At 38.4% G+C, this 27,486-nt stretch overlaps 1 protein-coding gene across 2 annotated transcripts in view; it reads left to right on the top strand.

Moving 5' to 3' along the window:
- The window catches only part of slc39a11 (solute carrier family 39, member 11), a 173,943-nt gene extending 150,855 nt beyond the window's left edge, over window positions 1-23,088 (top strand). For both annotated transcript variants that reach the window (XM_004557522.4, XM_076887255.1), the window contains exons 6-10: window positions 4,935-5,102; window positions 20,595-20,664; window positions 22,063-22,161; window positions 22,245-22,403; window positions 22,510-23,088. In XM_004557522.4, the coding sequence (XP_004557579.3) occupies window positions 4,935-5,102; window positions 20,595-20,664; window positions 22,063-22,161; window positions 22,245-22,403; window positions 22,510-22,588 (575 nt within the window). In that variant the 3' untranslated portion in view covers window positions 22,589-23,088. The remainder of the gene's footprint in view (window positions 1-4,934; window positions 5,103-20,594; window positions 20,665-22,062; window positions 22,162-22,244; window positions 22,404-22,509) is intronic.
- Window positions 23,089-27,486: the final 4,398 nt, after the last annotated feature.

A 27,486-nucleotide genomic window follows, 5' to 3' on the forward strand; every position in this document is an offset into this window, starting at 1 on the left:
GTTGTTATTTTGATTGGCTGTCATTGCGTTTCTTTTAATTTGATTCTCTGTGTCGCGCTCGAAGATTATTTCCACTGATCACTGTACCATTTTCAGGTTATTTCAGAGTAAAATTGTTATAAGATGTGAGACGCTGCACTATACAAAAAAAGGTTTCAATCAGGTGTGTCAGCTGCTTTTCACAAAAATGAATCATAAATAGAGCGAGAGAGAGAGAAAGAAAGTGAGCGTTCATTCAGCTTTTTATTTCCAGCAGCAAGATCAAAACCCCCGAGGAAAAACTAAGACCTTCAATGTGAGGTGCCGGTGCTTTGTTCACTTCTGAAAATTGAGGCTTCTTTTGAAATGCCACAGATTTGACAAACAGTTGCTGTCAAATTGTGTATCTTATCGATCTGATACGCTCCTCTCCCTCACCTCTCCAAACAGCTGTTTTTGTTTTCTCATCTCAGTCATCCTCTCTCCCGTCTCCCCTCCTGTCCTCGAATGATGAGAACAGCAGATATGTTTTGGAATGACTTGACTACAGTGACATGTTATGCTGTGCTAAGTTGCGCCTCAGAAATACTTGTTGCCATAACGGGTGTGACCAAAATCTTTGAAAGCCACTTAGCTAACCCAGCTTGCTCCTTGAAGACCCACACTCTTCATTAACTTGGCATGGAGCAGCAGATGAGGCTGTGGCACCGTCACGTCCTGACTCATCTGCTGCTACAGCAACAGGAGGCAACTCTTCCTACCTCCGGATGAAAACTGTGACAAACCGTGTAGTCTCTCTTTTTTTCTCAGTCTCAGGATTCTGTCACACAACATGTGCCCAAGCCAAGTAGTCTCAGATCTGCTGCCTGAATGACAAACAGGAGACCCAAAACGTAACATTCCTGGAATATTGTATTACTTTCTGGGACTCCACGGGAGAGAAGGAGGTTTTTCCTTTCTAGCCATAGCTGTTTATATAAATGTCAGTATTTGCAGATGTATAGCATCGATAAGTACTATCTAATTTTTATTATTGTGTTGTTTTATGATGCTGTTGTTGTCACCACACGGGGTAGCAGGCACGTGGGCAGACAGTTTGGACACCCAACTTTTGTGAACACGAGAACAAGGTGACGTGAAATTTTCAAACGGATACCGTAACATCTGTGGTATCATAGGTGTGCATCTACCAAAAATCTTGGATGAGTTTGAATCTTGCTCAAGTTTTCTGAAAATCTTGTGAATGTGGTAACTCGAGAAGTAACTCACCGAGGATTTTCACATTTATACGATGGAGTACATACATTTGCAGCAATAGGAGGCTGATGGACAGCACTGGTGGCTAAACAGCCAATTTTTAGAACATTTCCTGCTTCACTATCTCCAACTTGGCAAAAACCTTTATGGTACAGTTTGAACATATAGAATCAGTGCTGTGAAATTTTAGCTGTGTATTGTGTATCCAGCCCTTCCACTTATCCTGATAAGGATAAGTGGAAGAGGATGGATGGATATCAGTATGGTATATGGAGATTTTATAGCAGCCATTATTATGTTCAAAGTTTCCTACCATAAATGTTTTTGGAAATCGGAGATGTTCATGAAGAAGGCTTGATGGATTTAAGGCGGAATGACAAATTTGCTTCACAGTTCAAATCAGGCGTGAAAGTTTCTTTAGCATCATCATGCAAAAATGGCGCCCCCTGTCTACTTGTTAGCTGTGCAAGCAACAAGTCTAAAAACTGTGATGATTTATAGACTTTTACAACATCTGTAATGATGACTGAACATTCGTTTACTATGGCTATAATCAGGTCAGATTTTCAGTGCTGTATTTGCTTTCTTTATGAATCCTTTTGTGGCTGCAATAGTATTCAAAGTTTTGGCCTTCAGGAAACAACTGCCTCTGCTGCTACAGGCTTTTTGTGTACAATCTTGAAAAAGTGAAATGTTCACAAAATAAACTGCATTTCGTGGTTGGTTGGTGTTTTTTTTTTTTTTTTTTTTTACTAGGACAGCAGGCATTTCTGTGGAGCAGCGAGTCTTTTTATTTTCACTTCATTCAAGTCCAATAATGGCAGGTCAACGTGTGTGTCCTTGTGGAGAACAGTCCTTTCTAAGGGAATACTGATGAAAAGTATATCTGCATACTCTCAGTCACCAGGCACCTTTATGCCCTTAGTTAGCAAGTAACCTTGAGAGATATTTATCCACGATGTATTCTTCCACCTGCCTCATTCTTTTTTCTTTTTTTTTAACTCTGTCTCAAACTGTAAATAGCTAAATTTTAAAAGGGTACAATCTGACAGGATCCCTATTGAACGTACAAAGGGTCATTTCATGGTTTCTTCTTTGGTAGACCAAATGAGCTAAAAGACTGATACAAAGAGTGATTATGTTGGTCAGAATAGGTTCTGGTTAAATATTTTATTAAAGACAGTGAGCCCTATCAGTATCAAGGCCATGAATGGCAATCAGAGGGCTGATGAAAGCAGCTACTAGCAAATTTAGGGGTTCGAATGCCAGTCACATCCGTAACCATGTATTCATTCATGTTCGCCACTACCAACCCTAATAGGTTTACTCATATCTTTCTTTTTGTGTGAAGTTTAATTAATTAAATACACACACAGTCAAAAGTTTGGCCACACACATCAAGGAAGTATCTCAACTAAGGACAAAACTAGAAATGGCTTATTTAGTGTCCAAAGTGGATTTTTGGTATTTGAGTTATTTTTTTATAGATGCGATTGAGAGAAGCAGCTTCTGGCCAACAAACCAGACATAGTTGTGTTTAACAAGGAGCAGAAAAAGAAAAAAGACTTGAGTAGAAACTTTCAGAGTATACACCCTGTCTAATATACATATATGTATTGAATCATAACATTTAGAGTAGAAGAGAAGATTATCTTTATTAAGACAATTATCTTGTGGCACTTGTGCATATTTGGGTATTTGTGTTCAGCTAAAAAATGTTTTTTTTTAAATCATGAAAATTTCCAGTAGTCAAATAGTTTGGGAAGTTAAATGGGTGAGAAATACACAGCGAATTTCCCTTCTGCTTGGCTGAGGTTGTTACAGAGAGTGCACTGCAAGCTAAAGTCCAGATTGTTTGACCTTTACTCACCAATAATTGCAATTTACAGCCCCCTACATAGTAAGAACAAGACACTTGGAACACATTAATAGAGGTCAATTGCTTGTGTTCAGCAATGTAGGTGAAAAAAAAAAGAGACCGATGCAGGGATGGGGAGGGCGGCCGAGACTAAACACTGCAAACTGAATTATCCACTCGAGGGCATCTCTCATGGCATTTCACGAGAAGAGCAGGGAGGGGTTTTGGTAATTTAAACCATTCCTAGTGCATCTACAGCGCCTCTGCTTCTAGACAGTCTCCTTTGATTGGAAACCTATAAAATATTAAAAGCATTGCACCATTTAGTCAGCTAATCATCATTATGTTCATGCTGTACCCAACATTTTTCAGCTGTTTGATGGCGTCTGTCCATTTTGGGCTTATTTTGGTTTTTTTATAACAACATAATGTAATTTGCTCCGTCTGCGTAACCTTCATCAGGAGTTTTGTGCAAATTAAATTGTCTTGGGCCATTAACTTTGGTTTATGACACTGACAGATGTTGTATTGCTGGTAATTGGACTGATATGCGACAAATCCTGAGCATTTTTCTTTTAATGAAAGTTTTACTTTTCATCTGTCAGCCTGTAAATACAAATTTGGTGACTGACGTGCTAATCAGGCTTGAAGCAGCCAGCCGAGGCAGATGATCTTCTCTGTAATAAACCCATTTGTCATTTAAGTTGTCCTTTGATCTTGTGGGTAATTGCTTCCTATGTGTCGCGCATCACCGCAAGTTTTCGTTGAATAACAGAAAACTAAGTGCATGTTCACGTGAGTCACAATTATAAGGATTCTGTGTTTGAAACGTTGACATTCAGACTCACATAAGCGCTGATTGGCATTTCAAAGACCTTAATTAGCCTGATTAATGTAGTTCTGAGTGTCTTTATAGGATGCACCTCTTGACACCTTTGTTCTATTGCAATCAAGGATCAACTCTACAGCAGATTTGTTGTAAATCCACGCAACCATCTGAGTGTTATATAAACAAGGCTTCAACGTGTGACTGAAATCAAGAAAGAGCTGTGAATGCTGACTCCCAATCCTTCTCTACCAACCCTACCTATTCTTTATGATCGTAGTCAAAGATAGGGTTAAAATCTGCTGCCATATGCCATAATTAGGAGTATCATTTAAGCCATATCAGGAAGGATGAGGGCTGCGGTCGACCCTGCCACTATGAAATGGATGAATAATGAAAAATAAGAGGGAACAATGAAGAAGCCGAATGTTAATGAGGAAACCCTCCCTTCCTACTTTTACACGTCCTCACGCCTTGCTGATTGCTGGACAAGGTTTCCTCAAAGTTTTTTGTTTCAGGAAAAGTCACAAGAATAGCCACAGTCAAAGAGAAGGGTGTCTGGCGCTGTGGGGCAATCCACCAAGCAATTAAAGCCAGCCTGCGGTCAAAAAGTACTTAAACAAGTCTCCCAGCCATGTTTGGAAGCAACACTTGTAGGCAGGTTGAAAGATTGTAATCCCAGTGTGCATGTCGGTGTTTCTTAAAAAAGGGATTCTTTGAGTTCTTCTGAGTTTTTTATTTATTTATGTGCTAAACTTTTAATAATTGCAATTCCACCAAATTCTATTGGGTTCAGCTCTGGCTCGGGAGGTGCACCAATCTGGAGGTTGGTAGTTAGACCCTCGGCTGAAAACCAATCAGTCCATCTGTTTCTGGTAATTAAAGGGCTTTGCAGTAAACACATAGAATTCAAATGAATCCTGTGTTAATGGGTGGATGTGGCCTGCAGTGTGAAAGTACTTTGAGTGGTGAAAAAGAAGTGCTGTCTAATGTTTGTTATCCTCTGTTAAACAGATAAAATTGAGAATGGAGACGTCTACCAGAGAAGGAAAGGACTTCCTTCGAGCAACTCGGATGGACATGAAACAGGAAGTAAACAACAGGAAGTGGCTGAACAGAGAGGCAGCAGCTGGCGGCGAGTTCTTCTCCTCATCCTAGCCATCACTATCCACAACATCCCGGGTGAGTACAAACCACAGGACATGAAGTTTTGCTTGGGAACGTAAATTGAATTCAAACAATACGGCTTCTTTTTTAATGATCAAGAGTGTTTTTCTTTGTTGTGGGGCAAAAACACATTTTAGCTATAACCTTCCATCAATGTAAACAGACTGAATGCCTGCACTCACTGATAAATACTCTTCGCCTTTATTGTGGTTTATATCTGCAAAACGGTTGTTATTTTTTTCCCTCCACAACAAAGACGACGACTATGTATCGGTTATTTCTTTTCTAGGGGTGTTAAATTGAATTCAAATAAGCAGTCTTCTTCTTTATCAGTTCGTGCCAGCACTATGTCTGTTTTTCTCTTTTTGCTACAACTGTGCATCCAATACATTGTTTAAGATCTGGAACTTAATTGAATACCCAGAATACAATCTTTGCTTTTCATTGAGTGACTGTTACAGTCATTTTTGTGGCTCTGGTTTGAGTTCCTGAATGAATATGTGCCTGCAGGAATATGTATGTGAACAACATCAGCTGTGACCTGGAAGCAAAGCTTTCTGTAACAGGCAGCGCAGCACCTAGAAGCTTCTGCTCAGGTTTTCTTGTTGACTCTAAGTGATGAAAAAATATTTTATTATGATGATGAAATGTTTTCCCAAATCATGAGCAATAGTTGCACGACAGAACTTTTACAGGGCTGACTAAGCACCCGCTAATGATGCTAATGATAAACGATAGTTAAGGGCAGTAATAAATTTGGGTTCATGTTGCTCTTGACCTTGCTGTCAACACAGCTTGAAAACTTTGTCTAAAATTCATTTGGCAGTTTGATTTAACTTGGACTTTTCAGTATGGCAACGATATTATTTGGTTGTTTCAACAGTCCACCAGTTTAGTAAAGACTGAAATAAATAAATAGTTATTGGATATGGATATTTTGGTGTGCTTTCAGAAGACTTCACTTGTAATGCCACCGGGATGGTTGAAAAACAATGCTGTTTAATTTGAAACATCTTGATCGTCGCATTCATGCCAACTTTGAATTTTAGGCGACATGATACAAAGATACTAATGTATCATGGTATTAGCCTGCTAGTAGTAGCATATGGCAGCATATAGTCCAGCTTCACTGGTTGTTGTATTAGTGGCACCATTGAGCCTTTTTTTAAGTGTAGCCAGTGACTGAAAAGTTCTTCAGTTGTTTGGGTCATGACTAAATAATTACTATATAGCAGCATGCTAATCTAAGTGGTGAACTTTATCAGCACAATTAATCATTGTCCAATACTGTGATCATCCACAGTGGATTAACGTAATCACATGACATTTTTAGCTAATACAGTAATATAATGAATTACTGGAATAAATGCAGTCATTATATACAATCATGTTACCTGCACTATAAAGTTTTTTCATTTATCTGTCAGATGATTGGACAGAAAGAAAAAAACAAAAAGCAAACATCAAATGTGCCTTTTTCTTCTGACACTAGAAAATGTAAACTTTGAAAAGTAATTGTACTGTGCTGCTAACATCTTTTTTTTACATGCAGCTCTGTGTTAAATACAAAGCTAGCAAAGAATCCAGGGTGATGTTAAAGCTGAGTGTTTGCTAACCAGAACCTGGTCAGATTTCCAAAGCAAAGCCGTTCCTTCCTTTAAAGGACCTTGAAAAGCTTATCCACGCATTTATTACATCCAGCTTGGACTACTGTAACTCCCTCTACTCGGGCCTCCAACACTCCTCTCTTTGCCGGCTCCAGTTAATTCAAAATGCAGCTGCGCGTCTTTTAACAGGTACGAGAATTCATGAACACATAACTCCAATTTTAGCCAAATTACATTGGCTCCCTGTTAAATATCGTATAGATTTTAAAATTCTTTTGTTCACTTTTAATATTTTGAATAATTTAGCGCCCAGTTATCTTTCTGATTTACTCCATTCATACAATCCCAACAGAGCACTTAGATCGTCCAACCACAGGCTCCTAGCACAACCTAGGACTCGAATGAAGTCGAGAGGCGACCGGGCCTTTGCATCCGTGGCACCCAGACTCTGGAATAACTGCTGAGTCTATCCAGTCTTTTAAATTACGTCTTAAAACTTATTTTTTTACTTTGGCTTTTGATTCTGTCTAGTTGGCTGTTTTAGCTTGTTGCGTTGTTACCTATTGTTTGTTGTCCTCTTTTATTGTTTGTTTTAACTGTCTCATGTTTTTATTGACTGTGAAGCACTATGGTCAACACTGTTGTTTTAATATGTGCTATATAAATAAATTTTGATTTGATTTGATTTGATCTTCAACAGGCAATGCTGAAGATCATTGAATAACTCGTTAGTACTTTATGTTACTGTATTGAGTAACAATGACAAGCAGTCAGGCCTGTAACACCGCAGCCTCCATTTCTACCTGTAAATGTTTCTAGAATGGCTCTGGTAACTTTGAAGTCTTTTGTTCTCAAATTTGCTTTATGGTTTTGTGTTCATGCATAACAGAAAGATGTTGTGTTCCCTCTTTAGTATAGGGATTTGTGTTGGTGTGTGTGTGACTGTAACCTCGTAAGTGGTAGCATTGTGACAGTGCATTTCAGTTCACGTAACGGAGTAACATGACAGTAGTATAGGGAGTAGTGTAATGAAATATTTTCACCAGTGGGTAATTAAGTAACAAACTACATTACTTTTTACAAAAGCTAGAATAATGTGCAGTACACTGATGTATTCATTTTTGTATTGTTTTTTCTTTTTTGTAACGACCTCAGCATCGATTGTTAGGAACTCTGCTAAATATTTAAAGTTTATACTTTACATTCGATCAAGAAGAAAAAATCGCTAGTCCACGTCCACTGAGCCAACAATCCCTATTTACAGACATGATTTAACAGTCCACTCACGTGTTGCACTCTGAACATGTGTAAGTAAACTTTGGAAGAGGCACCCGGTCCATTTGTGTCAATATAACACTTATTCATTTATCTATCGGCATCTAAACTGAATAATAAACAGTTGGTGTAGGATGCACTGCTGTACAATTTATTGGCCCCTTTGTTGTTATATTAACTTACCCAAAAAACTAAAATGTCAATGAATGAAAAGGAAAGAAAATCATGGCTCTTGTGATCGATAATATCACTTCAATACACTTGTGTTGCTACTCTAGCTCGTATTGAGACATTACTGTCACTGCCTAAGAATTGATTAATGCGTTCACTGGCAAAACACTTAATTGTGTTTGTCCTAAAGGTGGAATCACTGTTCCCCCCCTTCCAGCTCTTTGTATTGAAGTAGAGACCATTGTTTGCGAGGTAGCAGAAGAAACTCCACAGACATAAGAAGATGAAGTGAATGCACTACTCAGCAGCCTTGTCAGACCAAACTCATGGTTGTCTGTTTGTGGTGTGAACTGTGCATCAATACAAATAAAAAATAAGAATAGTTCATACATCAGACACTCATTTAAACAACAACCATATGATGATCAATATAAAGTGTGCATGTCTGTCTGTGTCAGAGAGCAGGAGAGTCGTTTAGGGATGCCAGCAAGCTGTAAATGTTACACGAGGTGTAGCAGTAAACCATGTATGTATAGTCACTCTGAATTTACAATTCACCCACCTGCTGCTGAGCTCCACAGAATACCAACAATGCAGCTTTTTTTTTAAAGCTCATTACACAAAAGCCTGTTTCCCAGCTCAGGCTGTTTTGTAGTGCGTCAGCCGGAACGCTCATTGAATGTACATATTGATTTTCTTTCTCGCTTCAAATAAGTTGTTGGAATATTAATGATGAAAAAAAATAAATCAGTCAAATAGACAGGTTTGCTCTGCAAGAGGCCTTGCACTATTAAACACTACTAGAGGTCAACAAGTCACAGTTTTGTCAAGTCCAATAAGCTAATTAAGTTAATAACCTGTCAGTCATACATCAGAGAGAAACGGCGGTAAATGTGTGCCTTTTGTCTCCCCCCCCCCCCCATCAGCCACTATGTAAAAACTTAAGTCAAGATAAGGTTCATACTTAAAAAGAAAAGAATGGTAAAGTAATTAACAGCAGGGTCGGTAACTGAATTAACTAAGTAATAGTTAATTCAGTTATTAATTAACTGCTGTTTGTTTATAATCTGCTTGTGAATTTTGTGTTGTCAGCATAAATAATCTTAACTCCCAGCACTCATTCCCTTTTGTTTTTCTCATAAAAGCAGAGGCCATATTTACTTTATTATTTTAATTGACTTGTGACATTGCTGAAGAGGAATGTGAGGTGCTTGCGGGGTACAATAAAGTGCCAGTAATCGTAGCACTTTTTAAGCTTCCAGAGCTGAACTATTTTGCCACAAACTGAACTCAAAACGCAAAAACTAAATACAAAAAGAATACAGCTTGTAAAACAAAATAGCTCATGCTCGTGTTTAGACTCTTCATTTCAAATTAGCTTACGCAACAGTGATTTTTATTTACACTACCGGTCCCTGAAAAAAGCCTTTTTGTATAATTCTGATTTTTTTTTTGAGGGGGAGCAGTTTGGGGGAACAACTTGAATTGCATTAAATAACTGGAAAAATTGGGGCATTTTAACATTTTGACCGGTGGTGTAAATCTCCAACTGTATTTCACATGTTTATATTTCAGTATAAGTTTGTCTGTTTTAAAGCAAAAAAGAAAAAGGAAAAAATCATTAGAGAAAACATTTTTTCTTATTTTGAGAGATCCAGTTCCTGGTTAGTAATGCTAACACTACCACTAATATTAAATTTCAGAAAGACCTTTATCCACATAGATTGAAATAGTAATGTGTATGTGTTAGTCCCCATGGGCACTGTGTAGGGACAGTACCTTGCTCAGGGCTACCTCAGCCGTTCAGTGGATTCAAACCCCTGACCTTCCGATCATGGGGCCACCACTCTACCCATGGAGCTATCCCTGCCCTTTATTTATTTTTTTTCATTTTTGAATAATGTATCTCTCTCAATATACGTATAGATATATGGTCATGTGACATGTGCCACTGATTTCAGGTTTACTGCTTCTTCGGGAGTTGACAATATAGAGGCAAATGTTAGATTAGGTTCTTCTTTCAAACTACTTTCCAAATATAACATTTAAAATTATAATTATAACGGCAGTACAAAGTACAAAAACAGTTTCCATGTTTGCTGATATTGGTTGAGACATCATAGCAAATAAACTCACTAAGTAGGCTACCATAATTGCAACTTTCTGGATGGATGAGACATAAAAAAGAGCATGTGATGAATATGCAAGTTGATTTTACTTTCTAACTTGTTGAGTGAGTATCTCCATGTTATCTATAAGTAATGCAGACACATGAAAAATTGACTTTAGTGGTTTTACTAGTATGTATTAAACTGCTGTCAGATTGCTGCTTCATTTTTAAAGTGACACAATATTAATTGTTTAGCAAACAGACATGAATTTGAACATTAGAACATTTGCAGTCTGAAAGTGTATTTGAGGAAAAACTCAGATCGGTTTAGATATTTGTCAGTGGTTTCGTGTCTTGAATGAACGCTTATTTCTTTTAAATGTAGGGCAGCAATAGTAAATCAAATAATTTATATTCTCTCTTTTATCTATATTTAAAGTGAAAGTAAAAATGCACTGAGTGTCAATCAGTGCTACATGCTTTTTTAAAATCAACTTTGGGGAATCATACAGCAGAGCTGACAGGTTTATTAAAATACATTTCTTTCATCACAGTTAAAACATTAATGTCTTGGAAGTCCTCAACAGAATTATAAATAAACTATAATTCAAAAGTCCATGCATATTTGCCCTTTGATGAGATATCCACTCTAACTATTAAATGTTAAAATTGCTTACCTTGGATTTGAAAGGATTTGAAAATGAGAGTTTTATATAAAAACACAGCAGAAATTCTCGAATAATGTTACTTCACCTCTTTACTGTGGTTATAACAGCCTGTTACCAAAGGTCTCAGGTGACTTCCTTGTGCTCGTCCTGTGTTTGAGAGTTCTTATATATGAAAATGTGGAAACATAGAATAGAATTGTGAGCTGAACGCTGAGATGTGGGCAAGCAATGATTTGCTCAAATTAAAGTGTGTAATTAATAAGAATGAGCTCACTTGCTTGGATGATTTTCTGCTTCAGGCTTGATTGATTTCTATTTGTCTATTTGTAACAATAATGTCACCAGTTGAACTCTGTGTGAAATGATTGTTTCTTAAATGGTTCATAAGACACAAAATTAGGAACCAGTGTGCTGTGGAGTATTTACTGCACTGGAAAAATTATGTGACTGTCCACAAGAAGGTTGCTGGTTTGAGTCCAGGGATAGATACAAACACTTTGTTACAACAAAGAAGCCAAAAGTACCTTTTTTATTAATAACATCAAAGAAAGAGCACATAAAACTAGCAATATGTACTTTGCTCCTTTTAAGATTTTTTTATTCTTATTATTATTTTTAATAAACTAGCAGTGTTTATCCTGTTTAAAAGGCCCACTGGTGTTATGGGTAATTTTGCAGTCCTAAATTGCAATAAGAGGGACCTGTTTGCTTCTTTGAAGTGCTTCTTCACCAACTAATCATGCAATTTAACATCGACTACAAACACTGAAGGCTTTGCGCTATAATAACCTCATCATTTGATTCAGACTGATGAAAGAAAACTATTTTACATAAAACTCTAATACTGAGCAGTAATTTGTCACATTTTATGTGGAAAAAAATCTGCTTTTCACTGAGTGCCTTTCTCAACGGTGCAAAAAATGTACTTATTTTTCATGTTGATGCCCGTCTTTACCTGTAGGAAGGGAGGCTATCAGTATGCGGCGTGAACCTTTCCTTGAATAACACAAACAGCAGCTGCAAAATGGAGTGTACTGATCTTCAAAGAGGCTCTGAAGACGCAGCAGAGGCTGAGTCGGAGACGTATGGCCACCTTTTCTTGCCACCATTAGCGTTCCTCCCTGTTAGTGTGATGGATGGAGCTCACTGATTGCTAGTACTAGCAGCTGGGTTAGGAAAAAAGTCAACCAGGAAAAGAAAATTGGATTAAGTGCTAACGGTGGTTAGCACTCTTGCGTCACAGGAAGAAGGTCCTGAGTTCAATTCCACCATCTTGCCGGGGTCTTTCTGGGTGGAGTTTGCATGTTCTCACTGTGTTTGTGTGGGTTCTCTCCAGGTACTCCAGCTTCCTCCCACAGTCCAATGACATGCAGTTAGTGGGGATACGTTAAATGGAAACTCTAAATTGCCCATAGGTGTGAATGTGAGTGGTTGTCTATGTCTTTGCCCTGCGACAGACTGGCGACCTGTCCAGGGTGTACCCTGCCTCTCGCTCTAAGACAGCGGGAGAAGTGGAAGAGAATGGATGGATGATTACATTCCCTATAAGGTTAACTCTTATGTTGCTTTTAGTACATTTTTACTAATGGAGATAAAGAGCCTCAACAGCCATAAGCTGTCCCTGTAATCAATAATAATCACAGCATGCAAATTTCCAAAATTAAAAAAAATATATATATCAAAACATAGGTCTGGGATTTTCTCTGTCTGCCCAGTAATTATCCATTAATTATCCATAATTACAGTAAATATACAGTATTTATCCAGGATTTGTTGGCATTCTTCTAAAGACATAAATTATGGATGTATGTACATTGTATTACTTTTTTCTCTATAATCTAGATCCAGACTGATTGGCTAACATAAAATCGGTTCAAAATTTTTTGAAGGATTCATTTATCATTTAAAAAAGAAATAAAGCCACTTTTAAGCATCTCTTGGTATAGTAAGCTTCTGTGGCATAAGGATTTGCTGCTTGTGTGCATCATGGGTAATTGTAAACAGATTAGTTGTTGATTATGTCAGATAAGATGCTTTGTTGGCCTGTACTGTAATTTCTCACATGATAGATTCAGTATTTCCATCAGCACAGCTGTCATTTCACACATAAATGGGCTGCTATGAGTAACTGTTTTTCCAGTCACTTCCACATTTTGTTAACTTTAGTAACTCGCCAAAAGAAAAGGGAAAGACTGCACCGTTTGTGCTGGTTTAAGGTTTTTATATTTTAAAATGTTCAATTAAGTTTGAGTGACACTTAATATTAAAAGAACAGCCAAGCAAAAGGAAATTAAAGAAAGATTACTCAGAGCTCTCATGTTAGACTGATTCAATGAGTGCTATGTTAATGTGCATGCTCCCTAAATTAGCAAAGCAACAGTTGAGGCAGTTTTGAGTTTATATGCTGATTCAGTGAAAAACAAAAAGAAGCTAATCAGAAGAGAGTAGCTGATGACTAATGTTTGTTCAAACATAGTCTTTCTAAACCTGTTTGAGGTAAATACAGACCCTCAGGCACTATGTGGGAATTTGTTATGCACAATCGTTTAAAGTTCAGTGCATTTTACAACAGAACTTTCATCAAGGCCGCTGTTTGTCTAGTTTCTTCCAGGCCTTTGGAGTCACTTTAAATACAAAAGTTGCCACCAATTGTGTGTCTTTTGATGTTAAGTATTACAAGGTACTAAATCATGGTTTTCATCAAGCAGTTTGCATTTTGTGATGCAGCAGGATATAGCAAATTTGAAATGTCGCTTTGTTGTTCGTGTAAAGGCGAGGATTGAAAGAAAAAAAAAAGACGCAGCTTGACTTTGATGTCATTGGAATAAACTTCTCACCGGGAAATAATGTAAAAAAAAAAAATAGCACAGTGGGAAAAGTAGTGTGTCCGTGGGTGAGGAGTGGAGATTAAATGAAGGTGCAATGAAAGGAAGCGGCTGCTGTGACAATGGCCTGTCAGCAGCAGTATTGTCACAGTCGCTTAAAAGAGCATAAAACATTAGGTAGGAATTGGATAGAGCTGGTTGCTGAGCCAATGCAGACACACACAAACATACACAACTGCAACCCCAACCCCTGGGCCACGGACCGGTACCGGTCTGTGAGTCGTTTGGTACCGGGCCACGATAGTTGAGACTCGGGTGTGAAATTTATGGTTTTCAGGGTTTTTTTATTATATATTTTCATGTACTTTATATTTGTTTTTTTGTGTGTCTTACTTTGAAAGAAATATTTACACATTACCATAGTGACCAGAGAGCATTAAGGGGCAGAGAGGAGGATGTTACTGTCAATGTTGTTGGTGCATTTCAGGAGGACGCTGCTAATAAAGTTACACAATTACACAGTGAATTTGGGTTTATTATTATGTTTACAAAATACCACAGTTTTTTTCTTGGTCCTTTATTTTATTTTGTTGTATTTATTTCCGGTCCGTGAAAATATTGTCTGACATTAAACCGGTCCGTGGCTCGAAAAAGGTTGGGGACCGCTGCTCTAGCTACCCTAGCTACATTAACAATCTCGTCCAGTTTTTAAAGTTCTCTACTGAAGTTTGTTTAAGCTGTTAAAGTTTTTCATATTATGTTACATATTATGTTAATATACAGCACCTTATTTTATGTATAATATGTCTTATGTATACAATACTACAATGTTTTAAATAGTTTAGCATATGAACGATTAGCCCCATAAGCTAAAATCTAAGGCTTCAGATCACTTTCTCACAGTAAACATGTGTCCAACCAGCTTGGTCTTAAAACCTTCTGTTTAGAAAGGACAGCCAATCAGGTTTAACCTCCTGAGACCCGAACTCTTTCATGGCATGCATTTTAAATTTCTCTTTGCAATTTGTGCTGACTGGGACCTGATGAATGTAAAAACAAAGAATTATCTTTTTATCTGATTTTGCTCTACAAGAGCCTGATATCCACATATGAAGACATTCGTTTTAAATTTCGATAAAACAGTGGCAGTATAATGTCCTCGTAAGTGGGATATCAGGTCCTTGTAGAGCAAAGTTTAGCATTGTGGTCTAGGCAACCCAAAATGTGATGTCCATATATGTGGACACCAGGTCCTAGGAGGTTAAAGTCACTAATTTTAGCTATCAGATGACACAAATAAGTGATCCTAAAGTATAACCCCATGTCCAAAACATCTATTTAATCAATTTCTTGAATTAAAAGTGAATAATTAAACTGCACTTTGTATTGCAAAATGGGTAGCAAGTCACTGTAGTCAGGTCTACCATGAGATCAACAGGAAAGGGAAAAGAATAAGCAGTAGAGAAGCAGATGTGGGTAAGACTGTTCCAGTGAACCGGACCGCACACAATGACTAAATCACCTAGAAAATGATCTTTAGAGCCATTAGAACCAAATATAGAAGCCACATTTGACATTTTTAAAGAAAGGAACAGAATGAGTCAACATTGGACTCGCACCTATCTGTCCACTCACAAAGAAGCTAACTGTGTGGCACAAATGTATCATAGCTGCACATAATGGCTTTCCACACACATCTGTGTAAATGCAGTGGGTGAGAGGGAATGAGACTCTGGGATGTTTATTTCCAACTTCCAGCAGGAAGAGAAAGGATATATCAGCAGAGAGCCAAGAAACCAAGATATTTAAGGTCAGCGTAATGATTTATTGGTCAGTATTTAACAAAAAGCCTCAGAAATGATCATGCTTGAATGTGGTGAGTACTTTTGACATATAGAAAACAAACACATAAAAATGTAAAATATCATGTTACGTTTGACCTCTGACCTCTCCTTAGAGGTCCATAGATTGATCTGAAGGTCAACCTGATAATGCCACACAAAGCTATTTGACGCTATGTTTCTTACTGCCATCGTTTGTATTGACAACATTGAGGCATTTAGGAAATGATATATGAGGATTCTAAACATCACATTACTTTTGACCTCTGACCTCTCCTTCAAAGTCAAATAAGGTCAAACTTTCATGAAAAAAGTCTTATCTTTAAAGCCATGGTTAAAACTCTTCTGCCTTTGTATTGGCAATAAATAGCATTTTATTGATTTTATTTGACCCAATTTTTACATTTCACGTCCACCTTTCTTTAAAGTTAAACCCAGAACGTGTCTCTAAAGGAAGTGCTGTCATGAGAAAGAGAATGAGCTGCCTACATAGTGAGAAATATACTGTAGTATAATGTTATGTAATAAGCTCAAGTTATACATATCCAGTTATTTAATACCCCCATTATTCATTACCTACTCCTACATAGTGTTTGTGTAATCATAGTAAACGTATGTAAGCGTACCCTTATCTAAATTTCACTGCACTAGAAAACCTCTTCAATTATATTCTAAAAGAACAAAGCAAAAAACAAAAATAATATATTCGAAATATAATATTATTTCTTGAAAATGTAAATACATTTTAATTTTTTTTCTATTCTTTTTTTTAAATGTAATTCGTTTTTTCTGTCACCAATTAACTTCAAAAAATGATTGAAGTAAAGCAGACACGTTGGGGTTTTTTAAAATGAGAGTTGGCATCTTTAAAGGAAGGAGGCAGGAAACCGAAAGGCTGAACCAAGGGCCAGTAAGAGATAAATAGGAGTCATATTAAACTGTGGATCACTCAAAGCCACTCTAACAGAGTCCAGTGATAAAATTATGGAGGTGGAAACGAGCATAGTAATGGTTTGGTTTTTAACAAAAGCTCTGTGGCACAGTAAGAACATATTGTGACTTTATGGCCTTTGTCCAGGTTCCTTGTTTAACTGTTTTTCAGCAGTATGATTGTAACACCATAGAGTGAGAAATTGTCTGTATGAACAGTTTGACTGCTCGTTCTCATAGTTTCTCTATTTAAAACTCTGTTCTCTGAATTTAAACTGAGGGGAGGAACGCCGTGTTTCCAGAAAATATTCCCTCCTTTAGTGTTCGATGGCAGTGGTGGAGAGTGTGAGCTGACACAGAATGGTGACTGTAAAGGCCATAGCATATGATTCACAATTTCCATGGTAATCGAGGTTGGTGACCTATTGTTTTCTGTGCACGGCAAAAGATTTCAATGAAGAATAAATAAAAAACTCAATAAAATAAAACAGTGCAGTTTATTCCTACTCAGCCTTTCTTCTAAGACTTGATTTGTGGAGGACGTCAGGAAGGTACAAGAATTTTTTTTTCCCTCCACAGTATTTTAACAATCCACAAGGTATGCATTTAAATGCCACGAGATGCAAGCAAAGACAGTAAAACATAGGGCTCAGGGATAAAACCTGACAGGTGTGTGAGTGTTTACCACTCCCCTGCTAGCTCTGGACTGTGCTTTGGAAGAAAAGCTTCCAGCCCAGTGGACTCTTCAGCTGTGAAGCAGGACGAGAGGTCAGCAGTTGTTGTCAGAAAACTAATTCTTCATTCAAAAGAGCAGATAAAAGTCTGGCAAATAATCAGTGTCAATGCTGAAACTCATCCTGATTATTTAGGTGTTATCCAAGTAGCTGATGTAATTTCCTTAGTATTTAAAGCAGCTCATTTTGAAAACTTCTAGTGTGCCTCTAGCCTTGCACAAGCAGCTCCAAACAGTGAAACTCTCACAGCTTATGTTTTATTCAAACACAGTTGAAGGTTTTTCAGTGCCAGATTTTTTACTGGCCCTTCAGCATTTCAGACTGTTTCCGAGGATTAAGTGAAGCAGACCCACAGCGTACCCAAAGGGTGGTTTTTTCCCCATAATGCCACTACACTGTGTCTGCCTGTAATGAGGCAGCGGGAGGTTGATAAGAACTAGTCTGTGTTGTTATGAGAGGTAATAACAGGTGTTAGATTGTGATGAAGTGGTACCTCAGCTGGAGAAGTCTGTTTTGCAGGGACACCTGGTTCCTAGAAAAACATCCTGTTACTTTTTTTGGCCTCTGTGTTAGCTTTCCCCTCTTTAGTTTATCTTCTTGTTGCTTCATTTATCTCTCTTATTCACATTCTACTTGTTTTTGTATACAAGAGGTGAAATACTTTTAGAAGAAAAAGTGTTTTAAACCCTTTGAAATTACCAAGGGAAGATCAGAAAACTATGTTCTTTCAAGATTGTTTCTACAACAGGACAAATTACTAGAAGTACCCTGTGTTGTGTCTTGAGCGCCAGTTCTCCAGGCTTTTGAGAGTTTTTCTCACTCATTTTCAGTCCTGGTTTTTAAGCCACTTAACACTGACCTATGAATCAGCTGAACATTAAAAAAAACTTGCCTAACTCGAATGACAGACAACTCGCAAACACAGTCTGACAAACATCAAACAGTATTTTGGCAGCAAAGAGGTGATCCCCAAAGAGCTGAAAATGTGTTATGTTTCATTGTATGCAGTGTGTCCTTAAAAAATCTTTAACAACTTGACAAATAGAGAACATAATAAAATGTGGCTGAGTTGATGATTATCGGTAGAACAGTATCTGACGTCAGAGGAAATCAATTCAGCTGACAGGACCTGAGTGATACACCTGGCTCTTCAGTTGATCACCATCACTCATTATCATCATCAGAAATGGTCTCAATGACTGAGCGTCTGTCGTCTTTAAGACGCACTTAAAGAATGAAATCGGGTTGAATATGGGGTTTGACAGATGACACGAGAACTGGAGTGAAAATCAGCGGCAACAGGTTTTATGGAGTCAAATGTCAATTCTTGGAGGACGTCGAGAGAGACATGCAGTGAGTGCCTACAGTTGTCTGTAAAACGGAGCGGAGGCTTGGTCAGGATTTCTGGCTTTTAGCCAGGCGGGGGGGGGGGTTAGGTTAAAATTAAAGGAAATATTTTTTTCAACCATGCAATACTAGCTGGAAAGCATCTGACGGCTTCATTTTTCAGCATGATGATGATGATGATGTCAAAAACACTGCCAGTGCTGTAAAAGCATACGAGAAATGACATAATGGAACACGATCAGTCTGGATTGGCCGCACCTCAACTTTGTTAAGCAGTGTGGGATCATCCTGAAAGCGAACAGAACGAAAGGCAGCCAACATCCAAAGAAGAGTTTTAATGTCCCTAAAAAGCTGAGCATACCAAATATTGACTTTCACCTCCTAAATATTGTACAAATTCTGGCTTATATTCTGTATTTCCATGTGTTTGTTTCAGTACATCGCTGCACGCGCTTCCCATTTTCCTAACAAAATATACAGAAATGAGAAGTGGCTCAAGAGTTTTGCACACAAAAAAAATTAAATATAAATGTTACCGTGGATTGTAAAAGAAAAGCGTATTTATTAGAACATGAGGTAATTTGGGCCTCCTGGAGCTCAGTCATACTTCAATTCAATTCAGTTTTATTTATACAGCACCAAATCACAACAACAGTCACCTCAAGGTGCTTTATATTGTAAAGTAGACCCTTCAATAACACATACAGAGAAAAACCCAACAATCATATGACCCCCTATGAGCAAACACTTTGGTGACAGTGAGAAGGAAAACCTCTGGCAGAACCAGGCTCAGGGAGGGGCTCTATATTAATATATAAAATGTAAAGAAATGAATAGAAGTTGGCAAAAGAGCAGAAACCATGATGTTATCTTTTATTTTAATCACACCCTCTGTGACCCTCTCAAAGTACAGTTTAGGCTGAATTCTGTTAAAAAGCATTAATTTGGTTACTAACAAGCTAGTATTAAGAAGGTAACGCGCTGTGTCTGTAGATAAAAGGTTGGATTAACAAACACAGCAAAAATTAGTAAAGAAAAACATTTGTTAATGGTGCTTTAAATGTTTCTGTAATTTAATCAGTGTGTCACACGTGATTCTAAGTGCTGTGCAAACCTCCTCCAGGCACAGTTTTACCCTTGATTCTTGTTCCTGCCTTGTTTCTATAAATCCTCGCTGTGCATAAAGAAAATAAATAAATAAAGAGACTATGAATCAGCAGGTTGTAGCTTTGTAACAACATAGCTGTTAATGGCATGACAGGATGTGTTTGCTTGTCAGTGTTTGAAGCAGGCCACACACACACAAACACTCATTATAGATACCCTGTGACCTTTTCACTTTCAGTTTGAATAGTGTGTACTTTAAATATATGTGGCAGGCATGACAAATGAGGCAAATGGGACATCAGAGGAGAGGGCTGCTGCTCAGAGTGTGCAGAGAGGCAGACAGACTGGCTCTACACACTGGTCCCAACTTTAAGAAGCCCTCACAGCACAGATAAAGCGGCTTTCCCATTCTATAGCCTCACTGTCTGTAGCATCTAAAGCAGACAATTCACAGCACCTTATAAGGAAAAAAACCCAAAAAACCCCCACAAGACCTAATTTCTTATATTTACACTCAGTCACAGATCAGCAGTTCAGCAATCATATTTCAATCTACAGTCTCCATCCCACAAGGGCTGCATATCCACGTATAGCAGGTTTCATAATAGAAATCTGTTTGTAAACAGCAAGACCATCCTTCAGACTGGGAACCTCCACAGGCGTTTTGCTGTTAATAGATCGGTTTCCTGTTTGAAAAGACAGCACCTAGTATTTTTCTTTCACAGTACACAGACTTTCTGTCCATGCTGATTTTCTTCACGTATTTTGTTATCATCTACAGTTTGCCAACATGTTCTTCTTTCATCCATCCCCTTAAACTGTTCTTATTCCTGTGTAACAGAGAAGCCCAGGGACATACACTAACAAAGATCAACTGTTTGTGTCTCTGCAGAGGGCTTGGCAGTAGGTGTTGGTTTTGGAGCTGTAGGAAAGACAACATCTGCTACCTTTGAGAGTGCCAGGTAAGACTGATGTAAAACCCGAGAAACAAATACAACACACGGCCTTTCTGAAGTTGTGAAAAATGGATTCTTGCTTTATTGATTGGTCTGTTAATTTGGCTGTTGAGCATTTTATCCGTCATTGCAGCTGGAGACAGTTATGGTTGAGGTTATCTGTTCACAAGCTCTGACTGGTTATTGTTACTACATTAAAAACTTCAGATAGTTGAGTTAAATACTGAAGCTGATGGTTGGCTTTTCTTATGCTCATTTTTAGCTCCATGTTGATTTTATGAGCTTTGCACAATTCACAGTTCAAAAGAAGGGGGAGAAACCCATAGTCTATAATTTGTTCTCAGTTTTAGGTCATTTCCCTTTACAGCGAGCTTTCTTTTGATTGGCCGCTCCTCGTAAACTCAAGATTTTAACAGCAAGCGAGGGGACTTCAGTGCTGTGTGTCTGAAATAATCACAATCAGGGTATCCTCTCATCTTGATATCACACAAAGCTGAGATGAGCGTTTAAAGAACTAACCTTAGTATTTGAAATGTTGGCTATGGCTAATGTGAGTATCCAACAATGTAATAGTATATAAATGATTGGAAATAAGTTCCACTTTGAAGATGGGTTTGATTACTTTAGTGTGTTTCCATGCAATCCCATAACTGTTCTCTGTTGTGTGCTGCTGACACCTAGTGGTTATATTCTGGTACTGGCGATACAGTTGGAGATCCCAGCAAACCTTTTCTAAGCCAGCAGCCTTGTCTCTTGAAGCAGCTGCATGTTTATCTGTGGATCTGAAAAGGCATTAAGATTGAAAACAATCAGGTCTTTAACAAATAGAAACAAGGTAACACTTTGATCTGCTAACAGCGTGATTGCAGTTTCAGTTACACACACTACCAAAAGCAGTTATAAAATAGAGTTAAACTACACGTGTAGATACTGATTAAACACAGGCTGCAGCACTTATTAAAAAATATTGTTAAACCCAGGACCCACTGCACCAGTGTAGGGTCTGACAATGAGTCCAAGGATTTCATTCCAATACGTAATAGCAGTCAGGGTGGCTTTGCCTAACCTGTGGACTTCTGGGTCCCGCTCCATGGACCTGCCTCCCCACACCATCACTGACCCATGGCAAACAAACCAAATTGGTCCCCGCTGCTTATCCAGACCCTTTCTGAAGCTTGGGAGCAAGCTCAGGGTGAACCTCCTCTGATCTGTGCGGTTGACCTTCCAATTCTGGTATTCAATGGCAAATGCCAATCGGGCTATGTGGCACTGGGCATTGAGCACAGGGCCCAGTAGAGGACGCTGGGCCCTCAGCCCACCTTCATGAAGTCTTTTTCTGATTTAATATTTCATAATATTCCTTGTAAAGAAAAGTTGGGTGACTGATTGTTTGTGTTCCATCAGAAATTTGGCCATTGGTATCGGAATCCAGAATTTCCCTGAAGGGCTAGCAGTGAGCCTGCCCCTCCGCGGGTCAGGGGTCTCAACATGGACAGCCTTCTGGTAGGGAAACCACAGGTTTCTACTCACTGTATCAATCTTCAAACAGTGTGTAGCTTCCTTCATTGTTGGTGTTCTTCCTTCAGGTATGGTCAGCTTAGCGGTATGGTGGAGCCTATTGCCGGGCTGCTCGGCGCCGTAGCTGTTGTTGTGGCAGAACCTCTATTGCCATACGCGTTGGCATTTGCTGCCGGGGCGATGGTCTATGTGGTGGTGGATGACATCATACCTGAGGCGCAAGTCAGGTAAAAGTGAAAAGGAGGAGTTACTTTTGGGGTGGGGGGGTCAAAGCTAGATTACTTGTGCAAGAGGTCTAATCTATTACCCTTTGCTTCAACTTGGCATCACCAGTGGAAACGGAAAGCTGGCATCCTGGACCTCCATCCTAGGCTTTGTAGTGATGATGTCACTAGATGTGGGTCTAGGCTGAGATCACCGTGAGGACCGGCGATCCCTCACAGGACATGATGTCGTCATCATGATGCAACTTGTATTTTAAGTAAAAGGGGGACCAAAATTAGTGTTTGATTCTCAAACACTGTTTATGCATTTAGTTTTAATTGTTGATCATAAAATTGATCAGGTTTGGAAGGATGATCATACTTGAACTTAACTTTTGTCATTCACATTTTAACAGTGATTTCCTGAGAGCAGCTGACATGTTTTTCATGTCTGATATTTCATTAAGGAATTAATTTCTGAATATTTAAATGAATATTCATATTCCAGGGCTGGAGAATGTTTTGTTGGGACTTTGTAGCTTTTAAGTTTAGAAACAATATTATAAGTACAGATAATTTCTGTTCTGTTAAGTTAAAATGAATGTGTTGGGTTTTGTTTCGTCCATTTCCCTAATGATCACGATACTTGAACTCTGGTGTTTGGCTTGCTGTTGTATGGGAGTGAAAATAAATAATTACAACATTTCTACATCAGTCGTCTTGTCATCATTAAGAAACCAGACAGTATGATTATGGTGTGTTGAATTATGGCATTTCAAATATGACACTTTGCAGCTACATGTTTAACCTAAATATTTCAAACATGCAATCTAATGTCCCAGGATTATGATGCTTTTATTTTGAGATGTGGTGTTGTCGGTATTGATTTGATTTGAACAGTAGTCTATTTTCAGACCTTTTGATTTTACCGTGTCATAAGATCTTGTATTTGTTCATCGACTAACCTTTTGTAATCTATGAAAGTACCTCTCACAATAGTGTACAGCAAAATGGCCATAAAAAATGTAACCTATATACAGTGGTGTGAAAAAGTGTTTGCCCTCCTCCTCTTGTTTCATCCGAACCACATTAGAGAAAGATAAACAAATAATGCAGTTTCTAAATTATAGTGTTTATTATTAGGGAAGGGGAAAAAATCCAAACCTGCTCGGCCCTGTGTGAAAACGTGATTACCCCCTTAACCTAATAACTGGTTGGCCCACTCTTAGCAAAAACAGCTGCAATCGAGCATTTGTGATAACTGGCAATGAGGCTTTTACAGAACTAGGAAGAATTTTGGCCGACTCATCTTTGCAGAATCATTTTATTTCAGCCACATTGGATGGTTCTCAAGCATAAACCAGCTTTTTAAGGTAATGCCACAGCATCTCAATCAGAATCCGGTCAGGATTTTGACTAAGCCAATGTCGTCCTTTGTTTTTTTTTTCTTAAGCCATTCAGAGATGGACTTGCTGGTGTGTTTTTTGATCTTCGTCCTGCTCCCGAACCCAAGTGTGCTTCAGTTTGAGGTTACAAACAGAAGGTCGAACATTCTTCTTCAGGAGTTTTTGGTAGACAGCAGAATTCATGGTTCTATTTACCACAAAGTCTTCTAGATCGCGAAGCAGCAAAACGGCCCCAAACCATCACACTACCACCACCATATTTTACTGCTGGTATGATGCGTAATGAGACACACACCCTGCAGAAACTTCAGCTTTTGTCTAGTCAGTCCACAGAGTAATTTCCCAAAAGTCTTGGGCATCATCAAGATGTTTTCACAAAGGGCTCCATAGGCTTGGATTTTTTTCCCTTTAATAATACACACCTTTGTTTAGAAACTCCATGTTGTGTTTACGTGTGTTATCCAATATTTAAATCTGAAACATTTAAGTATGACAAAAATACCAAAAAAATAGGAAATCAGGAAGGGGGAAAACCCTGTAAATTCACCACAGTGCAAGTCAACCTGTTTATCCTGCTATACATTTGCATAGTGACTGAAACCAGCAACACTGACTAACAATGGGCCGTGAGAACAGTTTCATGATCAATAATATGCAAATTGCCATTGTCATACAGATATTTGTATCCAAATGTAGAGACTAAAAGTAAAAAGTAAATACGTAAAGCACAGATACCTCAAAATTCTACTTAAGTACAGTACCAAATTTGTACTTACTTCCCACCTGCGGTCAAGGCACGCCTCCTGGCAGGCCTGTGAGACCAGAGACTGCAGTTTGTTCCAGACCGTTTGGCCATATCTTCCTGCAATCCTTGACTGCAAATCTGTAAAACATTGTGTAGCGACAGGGTACGGAAACCCTTACTCTTATATTGTCCCTTTATATCTCTTCAATTTCAATTAATTGTCAGATTTTTTTCTTTTGAAACGGAACTTTCAGACAATAAATAAATAAAAATATAAATATTTCAGTATGTTTCATCAAAAAAAAAAAAAATTCTTACATGCAGTATTTTGTGTAATTTATTCCTTAAAAATGTATTGTGCTATTTACAGTGGCTTGCAAAAGTATTCGACCCCCTTGAACTTTTCCACATTTTGTCACATTACAGCCACAAACATGAATCAATTTTATTGGAATTCCACGTGAAAGACCAACACAAAGTGGTGCACATGTGAGAAGTGGAATGAAAATCATACATGATTCCAAACATTTTTTTACAAATAACTGCAAAGTGGGGTGTGCGTAATTATTCAGCCCCCTGAGTCAATACTGTAGAACCACCTTTTGCTGCAATTACAGCTGCCAGTCTTTTAGGGTCTGTCGCTACCAGCTTTGCACATCTAGAGACTGAAATCTTTGCTCATTCTTCTTTGCAAAACAGCTCCAGCTCAGTCAGATTAGATGGACAGCGTTTGTGAACAGCAGTTTTCAGATCTTGCCACAGATTCTCGATTGGATTTAGATCTGGACTTTGACTGGGCCATTCTAACACATGGATATGTTTTGTTTTAAACCATTCCATTGTTGCCCTGGCTTTATGTTTAGGGCCGTTGTCCTGCTGGAAGGTGAACCTCCGCCCCAGTCTCAAGTCTTTTGCAGACTCCAAGAGGTTTTCTTCCAAGATTGCCCTGTATTTGGCTTCATCCATCTTCCCATCAACTCTGACCAGCTTCCCTGTCCCTGCTGAAGAATAGAATGGCCTTTATTGTCATTGTACAGAGTACAACGAAATTGGAGTGCCACTCCCTTGGTGCAAGTATCAATAATAAATATAAATGTAAAATATAAAAAGTACAAAAAAAACAAAAACAATCGTAAGTACTCAAACAATAGTATGTACAATATACTAAATAAAAGAGAAGCACCCCCAGAGCATGATGCTGCCACCACCATATTTGACAGTGAGGATGGTGTGTTCAGAGTGATGTGCAGTGTTAGTTTTCCACACATAGCGTTTTGCATTTTGGTCTCATCTGACCAGAGCACCTTCTTCCACATGTTTGCTGTGTGCACGACTAATAGTTGTCCTATGGACAGATTCCCCCACCTGAGCTGTAGATCTCTGCAGCTCGTCCAGAGTCACCATGGGCCTCTTGGCTGCATTTCTGATCAGCGCTCTCCTTGTTCAGCCTGTGAGTTTAGGTGGACGGCCTTGTAGGTTTACAGTTGTGCCATACTCCTTCCATTTCTGAATGATCGCTTGAACAGTGCTCCGTGGGATGTTCAAGGCTTGGGAAATCTTTTTGTAGCCTAAGCCTGCTTTAAATTTCTCAGTAACTTTATCCCTGACCTGTCTGGTGTGTTCTTTGGACTTCATGGTGTTGTTGCTCCCAATATTCTCTTAGACAACCTCTGAGGCCATCACAGAGCAGCTGTATTTGTACTGACATTAGATTACACACAGGTGCACTCTATTTAGTCATTAGCACTCATCAGGCAATGTCTATGTGCAACTGACTGCACTCAGACCAAAGGGGGCTGAATAATTACGCACACCCCACTTTGCAGTTATTTATTTGTAAAAAATGTTTGGGATCATGTATGATTTTTGTTCCACTTCTCACGTGTGCACCACTTTGTGTTGGTCTTTCACGTGGAATTCCAATAAAGTTGATTCATGTTTGTGGCTGTAATGTGACAAAATGTGGAAAAGTTTAAGGGGGCCGAATACTTTTGCAAGCCACTGTATTTGGGATTTTTGGGGACGGGGGGGATATCACTCTGATGATGTAGAGGTTTTAAAAACTCACAAAACCCCAACAATCAAACGTGATCAAGTTCTTCCCCTAATCTACTAATAATGCAAGCACATTTTGTTACTCGTAATCTGAAAAAAACAAGACAGTATGAGCACATTTTGGACATGTGTCTCTCTGGAAACAGCATTTCAAACCAGTGTCGGTCAGAGAGACCCACAAACAAGTGACATCATAAGAAACATATAGTGACAGTCATTGACTACAAAAGATTTTCATCCATCTGTTAAAGACGGCCCTTAGGTTTAAACTTACGTTAGTTTTTCAATTTAATTTTGAGCCTGATATATATGTATTAAAAACGTCTCTGTAAATCTATTTCAAGAAAAGAACAATGAAATAATCTTCAAAATAAATGTGGTGCTGTGCTCTACTTTATACTGTCCCTTCATGCTACCGAGAGACAGAACAGGTGCTGTCAGCCTGCAGCAAACTTAACCCTTGTGTGGTGTTCGTATTTTTGTTACTCAGCCAGTGTTCATGGGTCTGGTGGACCCGCTAGAGTTTTGGCTTTCCAAATTAACACTATCAAACAATTTTATGTTAAATTACTCAACAGATGTTTACTTCATCCCAATTACAAGACATATGAACAGCAAACATGGTTAATTTTTTCCCTTTACCTTTGTTAGATCACATTTATGAATTAATGTGCTTCTCGTTTTTCTTTTATATAAAATGTTATAAATAAATCAGTTATAATCAAGTGGAGTGAGTGGAAAGACACAACACATTTACACGTGAAAAAATAATTAATTGTTTAATTTTTCTTTTGAAAAAAACTGAACACGGGTCTCACAGACCCGAACACCATACAAGGGTTAAGCAGTCTTTCAAATTTAAAGATTGACCTAAACAAGCAGTTCTTCTGTGTACAGACAG

Source organism: Maylandia zebra, linkage group LG8 (assembly GCF_041146795.1).
Source record: "Maylandia zebra isolate NMK-2024a linkage group LG8, Mzebra_GT3a, whole genome shotgun sequence".
NCBI lineage: Eukaryota > Metazoa > Chordata > Actinopteri > Cichliformes > Cichlidae > Maylandia > Maylandia zebra.